Raw genomic sequence first — 21064 nt, forward strand, 5'->3', positions numbered from 1 at the left:
CCGGGGATTGAACTTGTCCGCAGGGCATCTTAGTTCCCTGACCGGGGATTGAACTTGTATCCCCTGCAGTGGAAGTGCAGAGTCCTAACCACTGGACCACCAGGGAAGTCCCAGATTATTGTGAAAATTAAATGAGGTGAAGCAAAGTGCCTGGCAAAACTAGGTACTTCACAAAAGTTAGAGACTATGGTTATTGGTCTTCCCAGGTGATGCAGTGGTAAAGAATCTGCCTGCCAATGCAGAAGACATGAGTTCTATTCCTGAGTTGACAGGATCCCCTGGAAGGGAATGACAACCCACTCCAGTATTCTTGGAGAATTCCATGGACAGAAGAGCCTGGCAGGTTACAGTCCATGGGGTTACAAAGAGTTGGACACAACTGAGCGACCGAGCACGCGTGCACACACACTGTGATTAACAATTATTTTTCAATCAGTAAGCATCCAGTAGGGCCCAGATTTTTCTGAAACCTTATAATCTAAAAGGAAAACTGCCCATTGTGTGAAAAAAAGATTAATTTTAGTGATGAGTGTCTCCCTCAATTCTTTAGTACGGATTTCACAGCAACCTAACTACAGTAACCTTAGGCAAACGACTTAACTTTTCTGACCCCCACTTCCCTCATCTGTAAAATGGGAAGAATGATAATACTACACTTATAGGATTATTGGGAGGCATTTGAGACTTGAAAGAGGTGAAGGAGCTGCTATCTGGGGTAACAGTGGTCCAGGCAGAGGGAACAGCCTATGCAAAGGTCCTGAGGCAGAAAGCTGCCTGATTATTAAAGGAAAAGTAGAGAGAGTAAAGGGAGAATAGAAGTTAGTAGCTCAGTACCAGGGCCAGCCATGCAGGGGGTGTCAGCCACTGTGAGGACTTTGATCCAGGATGAGACGATCTGACTTGGGTTTCACAAGGTCCTGCTGTCTGCTGGGAGTGGAGAACAGGTTGATGAGGACAAAGGTGGCGGCAAGGAGAACCAAGACTTAGTTGAGACCATCCAAAGGACGTTGACAAAGCCAGGGGGGACAGTAGAGGGAGAGGCAGCAAATTCTGGAAGTATTTTGAAAGTAGAGCCACAAGATTTGCTGGCAGACCGGAGAGTTTCACCTGGTTCTTGGGCAGATTCAACAAAAGAGTTTGCCTACCTGCTTACAAGTTCAGCGCCCCCACCCAGCAAGGGCTCCACGAACGTCTGTGGCGGTTAATACCATCACTGGTGCTTGTTGGACCGAAAATTCTGCTGGAGCTCCTCAGGCCCTTTACTTCCCCGTGGGTAAACTGAGGCAGAGATTCAGCTGGGGCAGAACTTCTGGCTGGAGACCCCATCTGGCCAAGGGCAGAGGAGATGGAGGCCAGCTTTGTAGCCACCCTGTGGTTCCTGCGCCAAGACCAGCAGAGGGCGCCAGAACCCCACGGAAGGCCTCACTGTCTTGGCTGAGCCAGTTGTGCAGCGCGGACTGGGGAGGGACCCACCAGACCTGCACAGGGCATTGGTTGACTTTTATTGTGCGCTTCCTCTATGCCTGGTGCTGACCCCGGCTGTGGCTGCTGAAAGAGCGGCAGTGGAAACTGGACACAGTCTGGTCTGACCACCTCCCGTTTCGTGTCCATCATTTCCATGAGAGTGGGCCATTCATTCCAAGTTATTGGGAGGGAAGGCACAAGGAATGAGTCCCAGACTGGAAGCTGGTTTGGGTTTGCATCCTGCCATCCTCTTAATTGCTGTGTGATGTCAAGCAAGTTACTCAGCCCCTCTGAGTCTCCCATTCCACCTCAGTGAAATGGGGATGACATCTCTGCCGGATGCCCCTTTCCCCCCGCCACACCCAGGATCGATGTGAAAATACAGTGAGACACATGGGTAAGAAATTATCTGGCAAGCTGTAAAGTGCCCGACTAAGAGCAGTGGGGTGGCGGTTCTAGCATTGCTCAGAAGCAGAACATCAACATCTTCTGAGCTTCTAGAATTTGGACTCTGAACCCTCTGGCAGAGAGAAGAAAGAAGTGAACTTTTGTGGCTCTCAGCCATCAATTGGTGGTCTGACTGGGTGAGCCTCAGCTCATCTTTTTGGTCCACTTTCTTCACCTGTAAAATGGATGATAACAGGGTCACCTTCTGAGTCCTCGTGCAGAGGGGATGAACTATCACCCAGGAGCCCCATGGCTCTGTGTTCTCCATGTCTGGGAGCCATTATTCATGATAACAGGATCCAATCAGTATAAACTGAATAACTCACATTTCCCATGTTCCTGATCTCTGAAAAGAGGGGGCCCCCTCCCCGCTTCCCCGCCTGGCTACTAAGCAGGAATTTGCAGAGAGAGAAAACCCCACGAGTGGAGTAGGCAGTGAGGGTAGTCTGGGGGCTTCCAGAGCCCCCTCCTGGCTGCAGACGCCCCCATGAGCCTGCCCTGTCTCCGGCAGGAGAGACCTTCCTTCCCTACTACACTGGCCGGGCCATCGATGGCATCGTCATCCAGAAAAGCATGGAGCAGTTCAGCGCGGCCGTCATCATCATGTGTGTGCTGGCCATCGGCAGGTATCGACCCCTGCCTGCCCCCACCCACCAGGCCTGCAGTTGCGAACGGGGATGAGGTAGCTCCTGAGAGGAAAAGGGGCCACGGAGGCCCAAGAAACGCCCCTTGGGATGGGAGGCTAAGGCCTGTCCCTCAGCTGGTCCCCATGGTAACCAACAACCCAGCTACTGGCTTAGTTCTGCCCATTTGGTTGAGCCCCACCCTAGAGCCACACCCCTCTTGTCCCTAAAAATGACTTCAGTCCTCGGGGTTCCCCTTTCAGCACCACCCCACCCCCAGCTGTTTTCCAGGCAGGAAACAAGGGCCAGCTTTGTCTGTGCTGTTCTGGAAAGGCAAGAGGCCTGATGGGTGGAGCTGGGCTTCTCGCCCACAGTGAAAGAAGTCCCCCCTGTGCCCTCACCTTGGGGGCTCCTGTTGGGAACAGGGTGACCCCCTGGCAGTGCCAGCCCCAGAGAGTGGGCTCAAGGTTGGGGTCCCTCGCCCCTGCGAAGGCCCTGGCCTGCCAGCAGTGGGGAGGGAGCAGTGGGGGGCAGGGGGCAGTTGCCGGAAGGACGTCGTGCTATACATAACATCTCTTATCTGCAATTAGCTCATTTGCCGCAGGTATTCGGGGCGGCATTTTTACCCTCATATTTGCCAGACTGAACATTCGTCTCCGTAACCGTCTCTTCCGCTCGCTGGTGTCTCAGGAGACAAGCTTCTTTGACGAGAATCGCACAGGTTGGTCTTCCCGGGGGCCTCGGGTGACCTGGGGCTGGGCCCGGCCAGGTGGGCCTGCCCCGAATTGAGGATTTAACTGAGTGAATCAGTGCTCTCAGTCTGCTGACTCTCCCTGCCATCCAGTTCAGGGTGGGGATGCCCCTGGTGGCTGGCGTGGGCCTCCAGCCCCCCTGAGCCCTGGGGAGCTGGTCTGAGGTTTTGCTGCGAGCTGTGGCCACTCTAGGACCCTGGCCAGGCCACCCTGTCCCTGAAGCAACCAAGGCCTCACCTCCCGCTGGCTTGTGGGACGCACATGGGCCAGGACTCCCCCGGCCTGTGGGGGTGAGCAGGGCAGAGAGACAGGACAGAACAGGGGGCTGAGATCCAGTCTCTGAGGCAGCCCAGCCTGGGTGCAGGCCCCATCCCTGACTTCACCTCTCTGAGCCTCTGTTTTCTCCTCCGTAAGATGGGAACAAGAACAGGAGCTGCCCCACGGGATTGTTGTCAAGGTCTTAGCCCAGTATCCAGCCATCAGTAAGGGGCGGTCTGGTCCTCTCTCTTCCATAGCTCAGATGGTTATTACCATAAGGCTGAAGAGGGGAGTGGCCCCTCTGCCAGTGACAGGGAGGGGCCACGGGTTCAGCTCTGGCTCAGTCACAGCCATGCTGTGCGGCACTGAGCAAGACTCTTCCCCTCTCTGAGCCTCAGCTGCCTCCTCTGTGCTCTGGGAGATGCTGAAGCTGAAACCAGATGCTGGTGATAAGGGCTGGACTCAGAGCAGCCCTCAGGGCCGTCGACTCACCCTGTCCCCCCTGCAGACCAGCCCAGAAGACAGGGAAGGTCCAAGTTCCCCAAGGGTCCCCCGCCCCCGCCCTCAGTGGCCCTGTTACTGCAGAGGGAGCTGAGAGGCCTGTGTTCCAGGGGACCTCATCTCCCGCCTCACCTCGGACACCACCATGGTCAGCGACCTGGTCTCCCAGAACATCAACATCTTCCTGCGGAATACGGTTAAGGTCACAGGTGTGGTGGTCTTCATGTTCAGCCTCTCGTGGCAACTCTCCTTGGTCACCTTCATGGGTTTCCCCATCATCATGATGGTGTCCGACATCTACGGCAAGTACTACAAGGTAGGCCCCGCCTGATCCCCACTGGGGTCCCCCACCAGCAGCTCTCAAAAGATCCCTTAGGGTGGGCTCAGAGGGCTGCTGGGGGCCAGCGAGGGACTTGTCTTAAAACTGAGTTTGCATTCAGTCATTCATTCAGTCATTCAATAAATGTTTCCTGAGCACCTACTAAGTCCCAGGCACTGGGATACATCAATCAGACAGGACCTCTGTCCCCATGGAGTTTATATTCTAATAGAGCCAGCCAATAAATAGCAACAGTGATAATGATGGAAATATATAATACAGTCATAGCTGAGTTGGTAAAGAATCTACCTGCAATGCAGTAGACCCGGGTTCGATTCCTGGGTCGGGAAGATCCCCTGGAGAAGGAAATGGCAACCCAGTCCAGTATTCTTGCCTGGAGAATCCCATGGACAGAGGAGCCTGCAGTCCATGGGGTCACAAGAGTCAGACACGACTTAATGACTAGAGGTATATATAATACAATAAAAGTTGGAGGAGATAAGGAGATAAACGAAAAGAAATAGCATAATAGAGAGCATTGGATTGGTTGCAGTTTTATTTTATTTTTAAAGCTAAATGTCTTTTGCTATCCTTTTTTAAAGTTTTTATTTATTTTGGTTTTGGCTGCGCTGCATCTTCATGGCTGAGCTTGGGCTCTCTCTCATTGTGGTGAGCAGGGACCATTTCTAGTTGTGGTGTACGGGCTTCTCGTTGCAGGGGCTGCTCTTGTTGCAGAGCACGGGCTCTGGGGTGCAGGCTCAGTAGTTGTGGTGCACAGGCTTAGCTGCCGCAAGACATGTGGGATCTTCCTGGACGATGGATGGAACCTGTGTCCCCTGCATTGGCAGGTGGATCCTTAACCACTGGACCACCAGGGAAGTCCCAGGCTGCAATTTTAAGTTGGTCTTTCTGAGAAGGTGGCCTTTGAGTAAAGAGGTGGACATATTGGGGAAGCTCGTTCCAAGCAGAGGGCACGGCCACTGCAAAGGCCTTGAGGTGGGACCGTGACTGGCGTGTTTGAGGTGCCTCAGGAAGGCTGGTGAGGCCGGAACCAGAAGTGAGGAGAGAGCCGGGAGGTGATGGGTAGATGGTATAGGCCTTTGTGGGAAGTTTGGGCTTCACTGCATGCAAAGTTTTCTCTCTTTCTATAGAGTGTATTTTCAAGGTTGGGGCGGGGGGTGGAGGCACCCAGGCCTCCATGATCGAGGCCCTCACCCACGATGCAGTGACGGGCAAGCAGCAGTCCCCTCTGGCTGCCCCCAGCACTGCCGTCAGAAGGATCAGCCTGTAAGCGAGGCCCCGGCCTCAGCTTCCTCCTGCTTCCCACAGTGGTGGGTGCCTCTGAGCTCTCAGGGCCCCGGGGTGGGTGCAGGCAGGTGCAGGCAGCCCCTTCCCCAGTGATCCAGGCCTGAGGGGGACAGGGGCGCTCCTGAGCAGGGCGCTTGGACCCTGAGGTTCCCACTTGGTCAGGACCCTTAGTGCCCACGGCCTGAGGCCAGCACCTAAATGAATCCATTACCCACAGCCCACTGTGTCACCCTCCTGCAGAGCCCAATCACCCAGGAGGGCCCTCTCCCCCGCAGCTCTGGATCACTGGCCTCGCTGTTTTCATCCCTGAGGAGGGAAAGTAAATATATGAGTTGGAGTCAGCAGTTTCCCTTCCACCCCACCCTTCCTGCCTTCCTGCCAGCCCCTGGGAGGGGCCAGGAAGCCCTGGAGCGCCCCGCATCACAGCAGCCCTGCCTCTGTGCACACCTCAGGCTCCACCTTCAGGTTCAGGGGTGCGGCCTCAAGCAAGCCCTGTTTAGGTCTCGTACCTGTACCCCATGTACAGGATGCCATCACTGAGTCATCGCCACAAGCCACACACATCGTCCGCAGCCAGACGTGACTCAAGACAGTGTGGCTCCTCCCGGGTGCCCGAGCCTGAGTACACTGCGTCCTTCTGAGGGCCGGGGCGTGACTCGCAGGTCACGAGACATGCCAAGGAGCTTCCTGGGCAGCCTTCCCGGCTGGTGTGAAGTTCTGAGTGTGGTAGCTGTCGCAGAGCCTGAATAGCGAGGCCCAGGGACTGCTTCCGGAACTCTGTGGGCAGCAGTCCAGTGGTCATGTACTTGGAACCACTTCTCAGCCATCCATCTCCAGGTATAAGCACACGATGTGGGCAGATTTCATAGCCTGTGACTTCCACCACCATCTAGAACTCAGCTAAGAGTTCTGGAATCTCTGTGCTAGTTTTCAGTCTCTCACATAATGTATGTTGCTGGATGTAAATGGTGACTCCTTAATAGGTAGTGTTTCTTGTGCAGTATACAACCTGAACAACCATCCAGAGCATCCCTGCTCTTATGCCAGCTCAGGATCAGGTATCGAGACTCGTTTTTTGAGAAGATTATGTATGGTCATGCATAACTTCCTCTGAATACTAGAGATAACTTCACGATCAGTGGCCCATCCCTCAGGAGATAGAGGCTCAGGAGCTCACCCCCAAATCCCAGCTGGAGTCTGTTGTCTGAGCTCAGCAAATCATGCTAGAAGGAGATGGGGGAGGAAGGGGAGCTAGGTCTCATCCCCTTGTCCCTGGAACTCCCTGCATAGATCTGACACCAACTAAAGACAGAAAACCCCAGAGAGACCTGGGGCTCGGGCACAGGGTGTGCCTGTCTGTTTTGAGGTCTCCTCCACTTTGTCCCCACTCCCACCCATAGAGGCTCTCCAAAGAGGTCCAGAGTGCCCTGGCCAGAGCCAGCAGCACGGCCGAGGAGACCATCAGCGCCATGAAGACAGTGCGGAGCTTTGCCAACGAGGAGGAGGAGGCGGAGGTGTACTCGAGGAAGCTGCAGCAGGTGTACAAGCTGAACAGGAAGGAAGCCGCGGCCTACATGTACTACGTCTGGGGCAGCGGGGTACGTGCCCCCAGCCCGGGCAGGTCTGACACAAAGATGGGGGACCCCTTAGTCAGTACATTAGCCCAGGTCCCTGCATGCTGGTGTGACACTCGACTCTGTCCCGACTTTCTGCTTGTCCTCAGAGGATCTTTCTGGAAAGAAATGTAGACTCCTGTGAATGTCCGCCCAGGACACCCCTTCTTACCTCTCACCTGGGTGTGGGGTGGCTGGGCAGGAACTTTCTTTTCCCTGTTGGGGAGACACCCCTGCCAAGGTGGGGAGTCACCCCGAAGCCACCTGGGGATGCGACCTGGGCGGCTTCCCGGCAGGTCCTAGAGTGTCCGGCTCACTCCCTGGGGACGCGTTCCAGCTCCTCCTGGAGAAGAAGCATGTGGGGCCTGTCACTGTGTGCTGGCCACACCCGAGGGTGGGCTGTCGGGGAAGAGCTGGGGTAGGCATGAGGAGGGTTTGGGATATAGGGCAAGGAAGGAGCCGGTGGTCTACAGACAAGCAGGGGATAAGGACCTTCTGGGACCTCCCCCCACCCAGGGCAATCCCTCCTCAAAAGTGTCCAGCCAGAGGGGAGAAAGGCCTGGAATCCAGCCAGCCAAGTCTCCTGGCAATCTGCCCACCAGCAAGGGCGCTTCTTGCTGCTTGTGCAAAGGCACTGTGGTCCAGCTGTGGGTCTAGTTCCGACCCAGCATCACTGGCTTGGAATGAGGAGGGGCAGATAGGGACCCCGAGTGGGTTGTGTCACGGGTATGCAGGTTCCACTCCTCTCACAGACACTCCCCCGGCACCAGAGGGGGCAGGAAGCAAGCACACCCCAGACACAGCCCCTCCTTCCTGGTAATACTGACCTCATCTGCTTGGCCTGGCTTGCGGTGTGACCTTAGCCAAGGGACTCAGCCTCTCTGAACCACGCTCTTCCCAATAAGAAGGAGACGAATAGCTCCAGCTTGGCCTCGCTGAGGCACTTGGGAACTGTGTGTGTGTGTGTGTGTGTGTGTGTGTGTGTGTGTACGCCAGGGCCTGACAAAGAAAGCCTTGTTCCCGACCAGGCTCATGGCCTGTTCCAGCAGGGGGCCTTTGCAGGGAAGAACTCCCTGGTTGGGGTGGGGAGGGTGTGAGTGACAGAGGGGCACCAGCTCGTGGGAGGCCGTCCCTGCCGCTGGCTGGACGTGCAGTTTGTGACTGTGAGTGCAGAGTCCACAGCTGCTCTCACCTCCCCTGCAGCCTGTGGGGCGGGGGGACAGAGGGAATGGGGTTGTGGACCTAAGTCAAGGCCCCGCCGTGAGTCAGACTCCGCTTTCCGTCTGCCCTCCAGCTCACGCTGCTTGTGGTCCAGGTCAGCATCCTCTACTACGGGGGCCACCTCGTCATCTCGGGGCAGATGACCAGTGGCAACCTCATCTCCTTCATCATCTATGAGTTTGTCCTGGGAGACTGTATGGAGGTGAGGGGCTGGCTGGGGGAGGGAGGGGTCCCGGGGAGGAGGGAGAGGTGAGGGGGAGGGATCTGAATGGGGGTGCTCCAGGGTCCACAGGAGGTGGCATTTCTTCCTAAAGGACATGATAATACCAACAAGGAGACTAACGTGGGACAGCAACTTTGCAGAACAGAGTGGCAGCAACAGAAATTATTTCAGAAGATGCCCCTGAGCACGTGTATGAGGCCCAGTGCTCCCCGGGTCCCCACTTTCCGGAAAAAGCAGCTGAGGCTCAGAGTGGTTCAGGGACCTGCCCCCCATGTTCATAGGGGTTCCCAGTTCCAAGCCAGATGGTCTGACTTTATTTTAACCCACTTTAAAGAGCAGCTCTATGAAAAAAGAACAGAGTGGGTTTGTTTTTTAAGTGGATTATATCATATATATATATATATATATACACACACACACACACATACAGTATTTCAATTTTATTTTAAAATTTATTTGCCTGTGCCTGGTCTTAGTTGCAGCATGCAGGATCTAATTCCTGGACCAGGGATCGAACCCGGGCCCCCCGCATTGGGAGCATGGAGCCTTAGCCACTGGAGCGGCAGGGAAGTCCTTGTAGATTAACTCTTAATTTGGCTTCTCCCACCAGCAGGTCCTGAGATGAGGGAGCTGTGGAGCTTGTGCCTAAATTGCCATCAGTCACTTCCAGAGGATGCATAGAGTGAGGGTGTTAGTTCTCTGGTCCGACCCCACCCCCCCACAAAGCCCTCCAGCACTAAGGTAGAGCCTGTGTGTCCTGCAGTGATAAAAGCCCAAAGATGTGGGGGTCAGGGGCGGGCTGGTGTCTTCTGCAGACCGCACTGTGCCTTAGCTCCAGTCAGACCCTCAGTGTCATTTGAATCAGCGTCAAGGAAGCCATGCTTCAGGAACACCCACAGCAGTGGGCAGACATGTGTCCCAGGATTCCAGTGTGGCACGGTGTATAACAGTGAGAAGTTAAATGCTTGTCAGCCAGCGATCGGGCAATACGGTATATCCGTATGCCACAAACAGTCCGTCTGTGCTACAAAAACGAGGCAGCAGCCACAGGAGCGAGGCAGAGCTGCGTGCACTGGTGCGGAGAACACCAAGACACAGAATTAGTGCAAAAGCTAGTCTCTGAGTCGTAGGGATGGGCTGATCTCATGGTTTTCTTTCGTCTCAAAATTATTTAATTATGTACTTGCATGTGTTTGTAAAAGCACAGAGAAAGGACTTGAAAGACACAGTTCCTGATAACTGGGACCACCTCTGGGATGAGGGACAGAGGACAGTGTCTACACAGCACTTGTGTCTTAATATGAGTAATTCTATCTGGATGTTAACAGCTGTGGTGTTTTGAGGGCTCCCTATGTGCTGAGTACTGTCTTCACAGAACCGTGATACGGGCACTAATATTACCCCCATTTCACCAACCAGGACCCGCAGTCACAGGTCATAAGGGCCTGAGCTCAGGAGCCAGACGCCGGGGTTTGAATCCTGGCTCTGCTGCTTCTCCATACGTGTGGCCTGGGGGAAGTTACTTGAGCACTCTGTGCTTCGGTTTCCTTATCACCACAGAGGAGCTAATGATAGCAGCTACCTCATAAGACATATATGCACTCAGTAAAATGAGTCATTATTCACATTTATACTTGTGTATATTTTTACCCAAGGAAATGTATAGTATACATTTAAGGCTGTTTTTATCATTGAAATTTAAAAATTCTGTGGCAGCTGAAAGAGGAAGGTCCAATTCCTGTTCTGCTACATTCTGGCTTCCCTGCAATTTCATTTCTTCTTCTGGGGGGTGATAAGGCCTACCCTGCTGGACAGTGGTGAGGTTTAGCTGTAACACATAAAGCATCAGTATTTTTTATCGCTGTCTTCATTTTTTGCATCATGGTCCTGGTCTGCTGTATAAGCAGGTGGGGCTCGGACAGCCTCCTGTGACCATGCCCCCCTGTCAGACCTGCTGCTGTGTTCTTGCTCTCTCTGCACCCACTTCATCCCTCTGGTACCATGGTGAAGGGGACCTAGGATTGGGGTTTCAATGGGTCAGGAACATGTTTCTCCTCCCCCCACAGTCCGTGGGCTCTGTCTACAGCGGCCTGATGCAAGGAGTAGGGGCCGCTGAGAAGGTGTTTGAGTTCATTGACCGGCAGCCAACGATGGTGCATGACGGGAGCTTGGCCCCTGACCACCTGGAGGGCCGGGTGGACTTTGAGAACGTGACCTTCACCTACCGCACTCGGCCCCACACCCAAGTCTTGCAGGTGAGAGAGGGCCTGAGTACCCCCACCACCACCCCCAATCATCCTTTCCCTCCTCCCATCTCTCTCGCACCTCCTACAGGGCAGGCCGTGGCAGTGCAGCCAAGAATACAAAAAGCAGAGTCCCTCCACTCCTGGAGTTGGGCTCTTGTTGGGGAAGGCAGAGCGTTAACAAAAGGATTCCAAGAGCAATGCTAGGAAGGCAATAAATCGGGGTAGTCTGCAGAGATGGTATTAATAGTCCAAGAGGACTTCTCGGGGGAAGTGACTTTTGATCTGGGACCTAAACAAGGAGCAGGAGCCAGCCAATGGCTCTCTGCAGAGAGAACATTCCAGGCAAAGGAGACGAGTATAAAAGTGCTGTCAAGGCCTAGAAAGGAGAGCCTTCTGGGGCGGCGGCAGTGGGGCAGGCTGGGAAGGGTGCCCAGGGCCTCTGAGACCAGGGCCTCTGAGTGAGCCAGCGGCCCCGCCTCGTGTCTGCGTGTTCCTTGCAGAACGTCTCCTTCAGCCTGTCCCCAGGAAAGGTGACTGCGCTCGTGGGGCCATCGGGCAGCGGAAAGAGCTCGTGCGTCAACATCCTGGAGAACTTCTACCCCCTGGAGGGGGGCCAAGTGCTGCTGGACGGGAAGCCCATCGGCGCCTATGACCACAAGTACTTACACCGAGTGGTAGGCGCACGGGCCTTTGCTGCCCTCCTCCGCCCTTTCCCTGTTTGACCTTCTCTCGCGAGCACTAACAGATGCAGGCAAGAGGGCTCAGGATACACACATAGTTCAAAGGATTATCACCGGGATTTCCTGGGTGGTCCAGTGGCTAAGACTCTGTGCTCCCAATGGAAGGGGCCCAGGTTTGATCCCTGGTCAGGAAACTAGATCCCACACGCTGTAACTAAGACCCAATGCAACCAAATAAAATATAAAGAAAAAAAAAGGATTACCACCAACGTAACACCACCCAGTTCAAGAAATAGAACATTCCAGCACTCCAGAAGCGCCCCGCCCCCCGCCGCCCCACTCCATGTGCCCCTTCTTTGCCTCCCAAGAAGCGCCATCTCACCCAACCTTCATAATCATCACTTTCTTGCTTTTCTTTTGTTCTTCCCATCACTGTGTGGCTCCCCAGACAGCGCAGCTGTGTTTTGCTAGTTTTGAACTTCATCTGACTGGCGTCATAACACGTGTATTCTCTGTGTCCTGTTTCCTCCACTCAGCGTTATTTGTGAGTTTTCCAGGTTGAGGCTGTGTTTGTAGTTCCCTCATTTTCATTGTTGGGAGATAATCCACTGTGTAAACATGTCACAGTCCATTTACACATTCTGTTTCTTGATGGACAGTTGGGGGTGTTTCCTGTTTTTTAGTATCAATATTTAGCAACAATATTGATACGGACAGCACTGATACTGTCTGTATGTCCTGGTATGCACTGGTGGGTAGGTTCTCCCAGAGTGGATGAGTATCCGCAGCTCTAGTAACTCTTGCCATTAAGGTGGTTTACTTTTTTCTTTTTTCAACTTTATAGTCCCACCAGCAGTGAAAGAGAGTTCAGGTTTTCCACACTTGAATGATCTCCAGTACTTAAAGGAGGCTATTCATGACCTTACGGTTTTGGGTAACCTTCTCAGACAGGTGCACTCAACATCTGATCCTGAGCTGCTAGAAGAGCAGGGACACCCTGGGCGGTGTTCAGGTTGTGCACTATACGGGAAACACCAGCTACCGAGCGGACGTATTTACATCAGCAACAGACGTTAAGTTACGCGAGAGCCTGGGTTGGCACAGAGGCTCCAGAACTTCCAGCTAGTTGTAGATGCTGATGGAGGCCGCAGACTGTGACCTCTTCCCACTCCTGTGTATATAACCAGGGGTAGGTGGTGGACAAGTGGTCTCAGGTATGCCACCACCGGGCTGCTGCCCACCGGAGTTCTGGCAGTGGCTCCTGGACAGAGCTGCTCAGGCTTTGCAATAGTGGACACGCTCAGATACTTAATCTCAGATACCTAGTATCAGTCCTGTTTCTGTAACCAGTTGGTGAGTGTCTACAGGTGGTTCTTTGAGGTCTTTTGCATTTTCCTGGTGACTAAAGATTTTAAGTCCTTTTTCATACGTTTCTTGGACTTTTGGATTTCCTCTTTTGTGAATATCCTCTGTTTAAATTTTTAATTTTCATAAACCCAAAGCAGTAGAACTCAACCATCTAACTATATTCCCATATATTCAGAGAATTTTGTAACAAACACATGAGAATCCCCTCCACCTCCCCTTTTGAATTCCACCCCATGGCACGGTTCAGCATTATCAGTTTAGTCAACATCCTTCCCTTTCCAGTGTGTTTCCCATCTTTACATAAACATATCTACATGTAAAGTCTTCCCTGGTAGCTCAGTGGAAAAGAATCTGCCTGTAACACAGGAGACGCAGGAGATACGGATTCAATCCCTGGATTGGGAAGATCCCCAGGAGAAGAAAATGGCAATCCACTCCACTATTCTTACCTGGGAAATGCCATAGACAAAGGAGCCTGGTAGGCTACAGTCCACGGGGTCACAAAGAATCGGACACGGCTTAGCAAGTAAACAGCAGCAACAACAATATATAAAGACACATATACTTTTTTTTAAAACAAAAATAGAATCATTTTATATTTATTAAAAATATATATATAGCAGCTTGATTTTATAGAAGTACTATAATCATTTAATCCTCAATTTATGGACAATTAGATTTTTTTTCTTTTTTCTATTTACAGTATTGTAGTGACATCCTCCAACTACATACACATTCCTAAAGCTGGGACCCTGAGACAATAGTTCCTTTCTGTTGGTCTCTAAAAGGGAGGGGGCACCAACCGGGAGGTCCCTGTGGCCTCTGCCTGCTCTCGCCTCTTGCTTCTTGCCATGGACAGACTCACAGAGGCACACTCCACACTCTCTCACTCTCTTTTCTTCCAGGTCAGAGGCAGCCAATAACCTCTGTCTCGGAGGTCAGGGAACTTGGCTGAGCCCAGAGCAGCAAGCTTAGCGGGGCCCCCAGTGTGTTGGTCAGGGAGGCTGAGGGCTTGTGCAGAAAGTGGACTCCACTGTTTGGAAAGAAGAGAGGCCACTGAATGCAGCCGCCGGCCGTGGGCCCTAATCAGATTTCAGACTTGAGGCCCCAGGCATCAGCCAGGCCCAGGGCTGGTGAGGTTCCTGGTGACTGCTGGACTGACGCGTTCCCGGCCTCCCATGCCCCCTCCTTCCTCCTCCACAGATCTCCCTGGTGAGCCAGGAGCCAGTGCTGTTTGCCCGCTCCATCACAGACAACATCTCCTATGGCCTGCCCACCGTGCCCTTCGAGACAGTGGTGGAGGCTGCCCAGAAGGCCAACGCCCACGGCTTCATCATGGAGCTCCAGGACGGCTACAATACAGGTACAGGGCCCGGAGCATCACCTCCACTGTGCCGGAGGTCCATCCTCAGGATTCAACCCTCTGAGCTACGCGTTGCCCTCTGCCAGCTGCTGTTTATTATTTCAGGGGAAATCCACGTAACATAAACAACTGTTTTTAACTATTTATCTATTTATTTATTTTGCTGCATTGAGTCTTGGCTGCAGTACTTGGGAGCTTTTGTTACGGCTCTCAGGCTTAGTTACCCCCTGCATTGCAAGGCAGATTCTTAACCACTGGAGCACCGGGGAAGTCCCTAAACTTAACTATTTTAAAGTAAACAATTCAGGTACTTCCCTAGTGGTCCAGTGGTTAAGACTCTGTGCTTCCACTGCAGGGGGCATGGGTTTGATCCCTGGTCAGGGAACTAAGATCCCACACGCCGTGTGGTGCGGCCAGAAATCAATACACTTAGTGCATTCACAGGGCTTTAAAACCATCACCTCAGTTTAGTTCCGAAATAATTGTTTTAAAATGGTATATGTATTATATTATTTATAGTTACTTTATGTGAATAAGTATTTTAACTTAATGAGTTGAACAATATATTAACTTATAGATTTGATTTAATGTATTTTAAAATTTTAACTCTTGCAGCAGGGCTATTCACATAGTTCAAAACTAAAAAATTAGACCTAACTATATCCAGTGAAAAGTTTCATTTCATCCCAGTCTTCACTACCAGTTCCCTCCGGCCCCCACCAAAGCTTCTTTCATTAATTTCTTACATGTCATTTTGGAGTTTCTTTATGCATATATGAGTATGTGTTTTTAGTTCCTCCCACCATCTACAGAAAAAAAAAAACACAAAACAGCACCTTATATTCTGCACCTGTTTTTTTTTAAGTGATACCTTTTTTTCCATATTGATACCTAGAAAGCTATTTTTTTTTTTTTTTAGCTACTGCACAGTATTCTACTGTGTGGCTTTATAATACTTTCCTCAAAAATAACTGGTTTCCTCAGTTTCCTACTGATAGACAGTTTGTATTGTGTTTTTGGTTTGGGGGTTTTGTCGTTTTCAGTTAACAGTGCTGTGAGTCACAGTGCGCGAGCAAGTAAATGAGCAGGAGATATTCCCAGAAATGGGTTTGCTGGTCCAGGTGTGTGTCTGTAATTGTGGTCTGTGTACTCACACAGCACAACCGGACACACAGAGGAGTGTGCACAGGGATCTCAGCAGCTGTACCCCAGGAAGACTGGGGGTGCCCCCTCAGCCACCCCAGCACAGTGTGTTCTCAAACGTTTGGAGTTTTGCCAGATTAATAAGTAAAAGTTGGCATCTTGGTACCAACCGCACACAGTCATAATTTGTTTGCCCCTTATGAACAGGAAGAGGGAGCATTGTTCCGTGAGGTTTCCAGCCAGCGGCCCTCTCAGCCCCACCTTTCCCGGGGAGCAGAGCTCCCTTGACAGAAGGGAAGGGCAGAGGCAAGGGACTGCTCGTCCCTCCCCAAGGGCCACCCAGCCTCCCCTCCCACTCACTTGACCCTGTGCCTCCTCCCCGCAGAGACAGGGGAGAAGGGTGCCCAGCTGTCCGGGGGCCAGAAGCAGCGGGTGGCCATGGCTCGGGCTCTGGTGCGGAACCCACCCGTTCTCATCCTGGACGAAGCCACCAGTGCCCTGGATGCGGAAAGCGAGTATCTGGTGAGTGGGGTGGCGGGTGATGCTGGAGCAGAGCAGCGGACAGGTGCTGGGAGGGGCTCAGGGTGGCTGTCGGGACTCTCCCAGGCCAGCTTCCTGGATTGGGGTGTCCCGGAGCTGAGGGCAGAGAGCGGGGACGGAGGAGACGCAGGTCATGGTCACTCAGCCCAGCCTCAGGGCTCTAGGTGTTGAAACCAAATGCACCTGGGTTCGAATCAGGAGAGGTGGGCCCTGGATTAGGAGCTCTGCCCTGGAGCGCATAACCTGAGTGTCTTACTCCAGCTCTCATGTCATTGATAAAGAGGGGCCCACAGTGTATTTGAAGACTTAGCTACCCCTATCTCGCCATGGATCCATTCATTTATCACACGGTATTTAATCCCCGCCTCCTGGGCACCAGTGCTGTTCTGGGTGCCAGGGTCACACTGGCCCCTGCCCCCAAGGTGTTTCCAGTCCAGGGCGAGAGACAGATAACAAGGAGACAAGGGTGAGTTTGCCCTGGGGGCTGTGCTATGTAGAAAATGAAACAGTCCTGTGGTGGAGAGGTTGAGAAACATAGCCGGCCATTAGTTAAAGCTGGGAAAACAGATTTTATCCAGTAGCTAATAAAGCAGGGGAAAGAGCTGAGGTCTAAGATTTGTGCAGGGGTGATGATGGGGATGGGGCAGCCATTTCAAAGGGAGATTGAGGATGCAGGGAAGGGGCGGGAGCAGGGCTCAGGGGAGACTCACATAGGGCTGGGAGCTGGCAGACAGTGGGCAACCATTCGAATTAGGATTCCTGTCCCCCACTGAGTCTGGGAGGTGGGGCCCTATCCTTCCAATGACTACATTTCAAAGGAATGACAGAGAGAGACATTCCTGAGCTTTAGGAGATTTGCATATGTATCTCCATGGGACAGAGGAAGGTTGACAACTCTAAGCCCCTTTTGGTACATAAGTGCTCTAAGAAAGGGGGCTCAGCCGCTGCCGCCCAGCTGCCCAGCACGTGTTGGTTAGGACACTCAGTTCTCCTGGCGGCACTTAGGGGCTGGGGTCATCCCAGGGACAAGGCTCTGGCCCTGCAGGAGCCCCCTGGAATGTGGCTGCCTTACTGCAGGGTTCAGATGGGGTCACATGGGCCCAGAATTCATGTGCAGAGCCAGGGTCATCAAGGAGCTATTGAGCTGAGACCAGAAGGGAAAGGAGCCAGTCAGGGGGATCCAGGTGAGAGCATCCTGGGGAGAGAGGGGCAGTGAGGGGAAAGGCTTGGAGCAGGTCCACAGCCAACCCCCCAAGGTCAGCATGGTTGATGGTGGGGGTCGAGCGTGGTGAGGTCGGGACAGAGTCATGATGGGTACGCCAGCTGTTCAGGCCCTGGAAAGGGTTGTTTTTTTTTTTTTAGAGTAGGTTTACGTTTAAAGAAAGTTGAGCAGAAAGTACAGAGTTCCCATATATACCCCTTCCCCCAAACAATGTCACCTGTTATTAACATTTTACATTAGCAGTATATTAGTTCCCATTGAAAATTGGTATTAGTGCATTGTCATTAACTCAAGGTCACCATTCACGTCTGGGGTCCCTTTGTGTTGCGAATTCTATGGGTGTTAACAAACGCAGGATGTCATGTTATGCAGAAGAGTTTCACTGCCCAAAAATTCCCCCCAGGAGTTTGGGTTTTATCCGAAATAGGACAAGAAGCTTTTGGAGGGCTTGGAGCGCGAGTTCAACAAGAACTGATTAAAAGTATTAAATCCACGTGGGTAGCGCGCCAGGAAAGTTGCCGGGATCCAAGCGAAAAGGAACAGTGGCAGAGGTGGAAAGATGGAGCAGAGAGACCCTGGGGAGATGGGGCTACAGGATTTGCTGATGAGTCAGGTTTGGGGGGTGAGGGAAGGATGAGGAAGCAGGTGATGCTGGTTTTGTTGGCATGAGCTCTGAGGCTGACGGTGAGACCATTAACCAAGGCCAAGGTTAGGGGAAGACCATGTCGGGAGCCCTTCCATCATTCACCGAGTGCTGCCCCATGTCAGGCTCTGAGCTCTGTCCCCCAAGGACAAAAACTCAGGAAGCAGGTCCTGTGCAAGCCCTCGCTTGAAGCCCCAGAAGAAGAAGAAGCCCCAGAGAGGCTGAGCGTCCATGGGATGTGGTGGACCCGGGATCTGAGCCAGGACTGGGTGGGGTGGTGGGCGGCGGCAGTGCCCGTGTGAGCCGGTGCCCTCCTGTGTCCGCAGATCCAGCAGGCCATCCACGGCAACCTGCAGAAACACACGGTGCTCATCATCGCGCACCGGCTGAGCACGGTAGAGCGGGCACACCTCATCGTGGTGCTCGACAAGGGCCGCGTGGTGCAGCAGGGCACACACCAGCAGCTGCTGGCCCAGGGCGGCCTCTACGCCAGGCTGGTGCAGCGGCAGATGCTGGGGCTCGAGCCCACCGGGGACTTCACAGCCGGCCACAGGGAGCCGCCAGGCAACGGCAGTCACAAGGCCTGACCGCAGGGCCCCGCCTCTCCTGGTGGGGCAGAGGCCCCGGAGCCGGCCTGGCAGAGGTGCCCACGGGGGCCCCCCATCCTGGCCGCCCCCACTGCCCTCTGAGCCCAAGCCCATGGCACTGGAAGGGGAGGGCCACCTGCCCTGCCCCACAAGTCACCGCTTCCTGCATCTCTTCCCCAGGTCCCTGCCCTATTCCCCAGGCCACCACCAGCCCCCTGCTGCCATGAGCCACCCCTGCCAGTCTGGGCACAGAGACACCACTGGTCTCTCGGGCTGGCCTCCCGAAGCTTCTAGACGAAGGTAGAACTACCTTTTTAAACCAAGATCTTAACCAGGTTTTTTTACTGCTTGGTTTGATGGCCCCCATCAACTCCTAGATTTCAAAAACATTTTTCTAATTGGGAGTAATGATGGGCAACGTCCCTGAGATGTTCTGGAAACTTCTGAGCCAGGAGTGAATGGCCCTTCTCCCTAAGAGCCTGGGGGGATGTCAGGGAGAACTGGGCCTCTGCTGTTTGCCCCTGGAGAGAAGGGGCTTCCCAGTCCCTGTGGTGGTGGGAACACGGCGGGGTGGAGGGACTTCCCATCTTGCCCTCTTCCCAGCTTCGTGAGTCAGGCCAACAGTGGGTGGGGAGTGGAAGGCACCTGCCTGCCTATCACCCCCCAAATCTAAGCCAGTCTCACTGTGAACCACTACAAACCTTAACTAGGGGAGTGAGGGGCTGGCCAGGCCTGGCGGAGCCTCGGGGGGTCCCCGGCCCAGTGCCCAGCTTGAACCCCCTCCCTCTGGCTTGCCCCTCCTCGCGCCCTCTCCCCTGGCTGGCAGCGCCCTCCCCACATCTGCTCTGCCGTTCTGAGGCTCTCTGGACGTCTGGGAGTCCGGTGCACGGGACGCCGGCAAAGCCCAGGTCTGGCTTTGTAGGGGGGTTGTGAGATGTTGGGAGAACCCGGGTCAATAAAGTATACTACCTCTGACTCCTGACCTCTGACCTCTTCCTGGGCTATCTGCCTCATCGCCTGGTTAGGTTTCTTCATCAGGCACTGCCTGGTGTAATTGTGGGGAGACTCTGGGTGGTCTAGGGCCTTCCCCCCATCCAGTGTGCGGGTGCCCTTCACATCCCCAGGATCCCCAGCGCAGACACTCACATCCGTCCATCTGTCTCCATGGGGCTTGTGCAGGATAACAGATCGGTCTCCACTAAACCCCCGGGGTCTTTTGTGCCTCCCGGGAAAGCCGAGACCCAGCAAATGCCACCTGTTTTTTTCCATCAGGGACAGAGCACCGTACGCTCACCAGCCCATGGCACCAAGACATGTTACCCAGCAGTACAGCTCAATCAGAAGGCAGGCTTAGGACTGGACACAGGAAGTTCCTGGTGGCAGTTCTTACTTGCTGAATTGTGCAGAAGTCTGGGGTCCCGGGAGAGGGGCTGGGGCAGTGGCTTTTACCAACAGGTGTGGACGTATTTGAATATTTTTAACAACCAGTGAAGTCACACTGCATACACCAGCTCCATGTCTGCCGTGTACCCATTTTCCTGCCAAATAAACCGAGGCCTGAGGCCCACACCGTGGCCAGCGCAGTCCCCTGCGTGCCCTCAGGGGCTTGGACCTGCCTTGAGCATCTTATTTATCCAGGACCCTCTGGCTCCCTCCCTGAAGAAGCCATCGTGAACCTGAGAACTGGGTGCCCCAGCAAGAACCTGCTCAGGCCCAGGCTGGGGTTTCAGGTGGAATTGGAGAGATACCAGGTGCTTAGTGTCTGATCTCATTTAATCCTCACAACCACCAATTCTCTCCGCATTTTAAAGTTGAGGAATCTGAAGCTCAAAGAGGTTAATTGATTTACCCTACACTACACAGCCAAGACCCCTCAGCTAACCCCCGCCAAGATCAGGGAATGAAAAAGTTTCAGGGCATTGTGTTATCTGGACTCTTTTTGCTGTGCTTACCATTCCATGATAAAAATAAACACAAATTTTAAAATGCTGTGAAAACCCAGCAAGACACATGGTGTTCAGTTGCTCAGTCGTGTCTGACTCTGCAACCCAAGGACTGCAGCACGCCAGGCTTCCCTGTCCTTCACTATCTCCCGGAGTTTGCTCAACAAGATACATAGGTGAGCTCAATTCAGGCAGGAGGAAGGTTGAGACAACTGTAAGGAGCTTCCCCATTTGTCTTCCCCTTTCTGGGCCTCGGTGTTCTCACCTGTAATGGGGGATGTGTCACAAGGGTGGAAGGAGAAATTGAACCTCTTGCCTGGGAAGGTGGGGGCCCTTGAAGAAGGGTGTGCTGGTTTCCTGTGGCCTCTGTAACCAATGACCACAAAGTAAGTGCCTTAAAGCAACAGAACCATATCTTTCCCAGACCTGGAGGCCAGAAGTCTGACAGGGCTGAGCTCCTTCCGAAGGCTCTAGGGGAAGATCCTTCCTGCTTCTGGCGGCTCCAAAGGTTCCTGGCTTGTGGCTGCCTCCCTCCAGTCTCTGCCTTCATCATCACCCGGCCTTCTTCCCCGTGTCTCAAATCTCCCTCTGCCTTTCTCT

The 21064-nt window shown here is 53.4% G+C and overlaps 1 protein-coding gene across 3 annotated transcripts in view; it reads left to right on the top strand.

The window, feature by feature from the left end:
* Positions 1-19496, top strand: part of ABCB9 (ATP binding cassette subfamily B member 9) — a 42359-nt gene extending 22863 nt beyond the window's left edge. For all 3 annotated transcript variants that reach the window (XM_070769456.1, XM_019978054.2, XM_019978055.2), the window contains exons 3-12: positions 2423-2537; positions 3125-3255; positions 4156-4361; positions 7073-7270; positions 8580-8708; positions 10796-10984; positions 11476-11649; positions 14227-14386; positions 15915-16051; positions 18261-19496. In XM_070769456.1, the coding sequence (XP_070625557.1) occupies positions 2423-2537; positions 3125-3255; positions 4156-4361; positions 7073-7270; positions 8580-8708; positions 10796-10984; positions 11476-11649; positions 14227-14386; positions 15915-16051; positions 18261-18521 (1700 nt within the window). In that variant the 3' untranslated portion in view covers positions 18522-19496. The remainder of the gene's footprint in view (positions 1-2422; positions 2538-3124; positions 3256-4155; positions 4362-7072; positions 7271-8579; positions 8709-10795; positions 10985-11475; positions 11650-14226; positions 14387-15914; positions 16052-18260) is intronic.
* The last annotated feature ends 1568 nt before the right edge of the window (positions 19497-21064 follow it).

This window comes from Bos indicus, chromosome 17 (genome assembly GCF_029378745.1).
Source record: "Bos indicus isolate NIAB-ARS_2022 breed Sahiwal x Tharparkar chromosome 17, NIAB-ARS_B.indTharparkar_mat_pri_1.0, whole genome shotgun sequence".
In the NCBI taxonomy this organism is placed as follows: Eukaryota; Metazoa; Chordata; class Mammalia; order Artiodactyla; family Bovidae; genus Bos; species Bos indicus.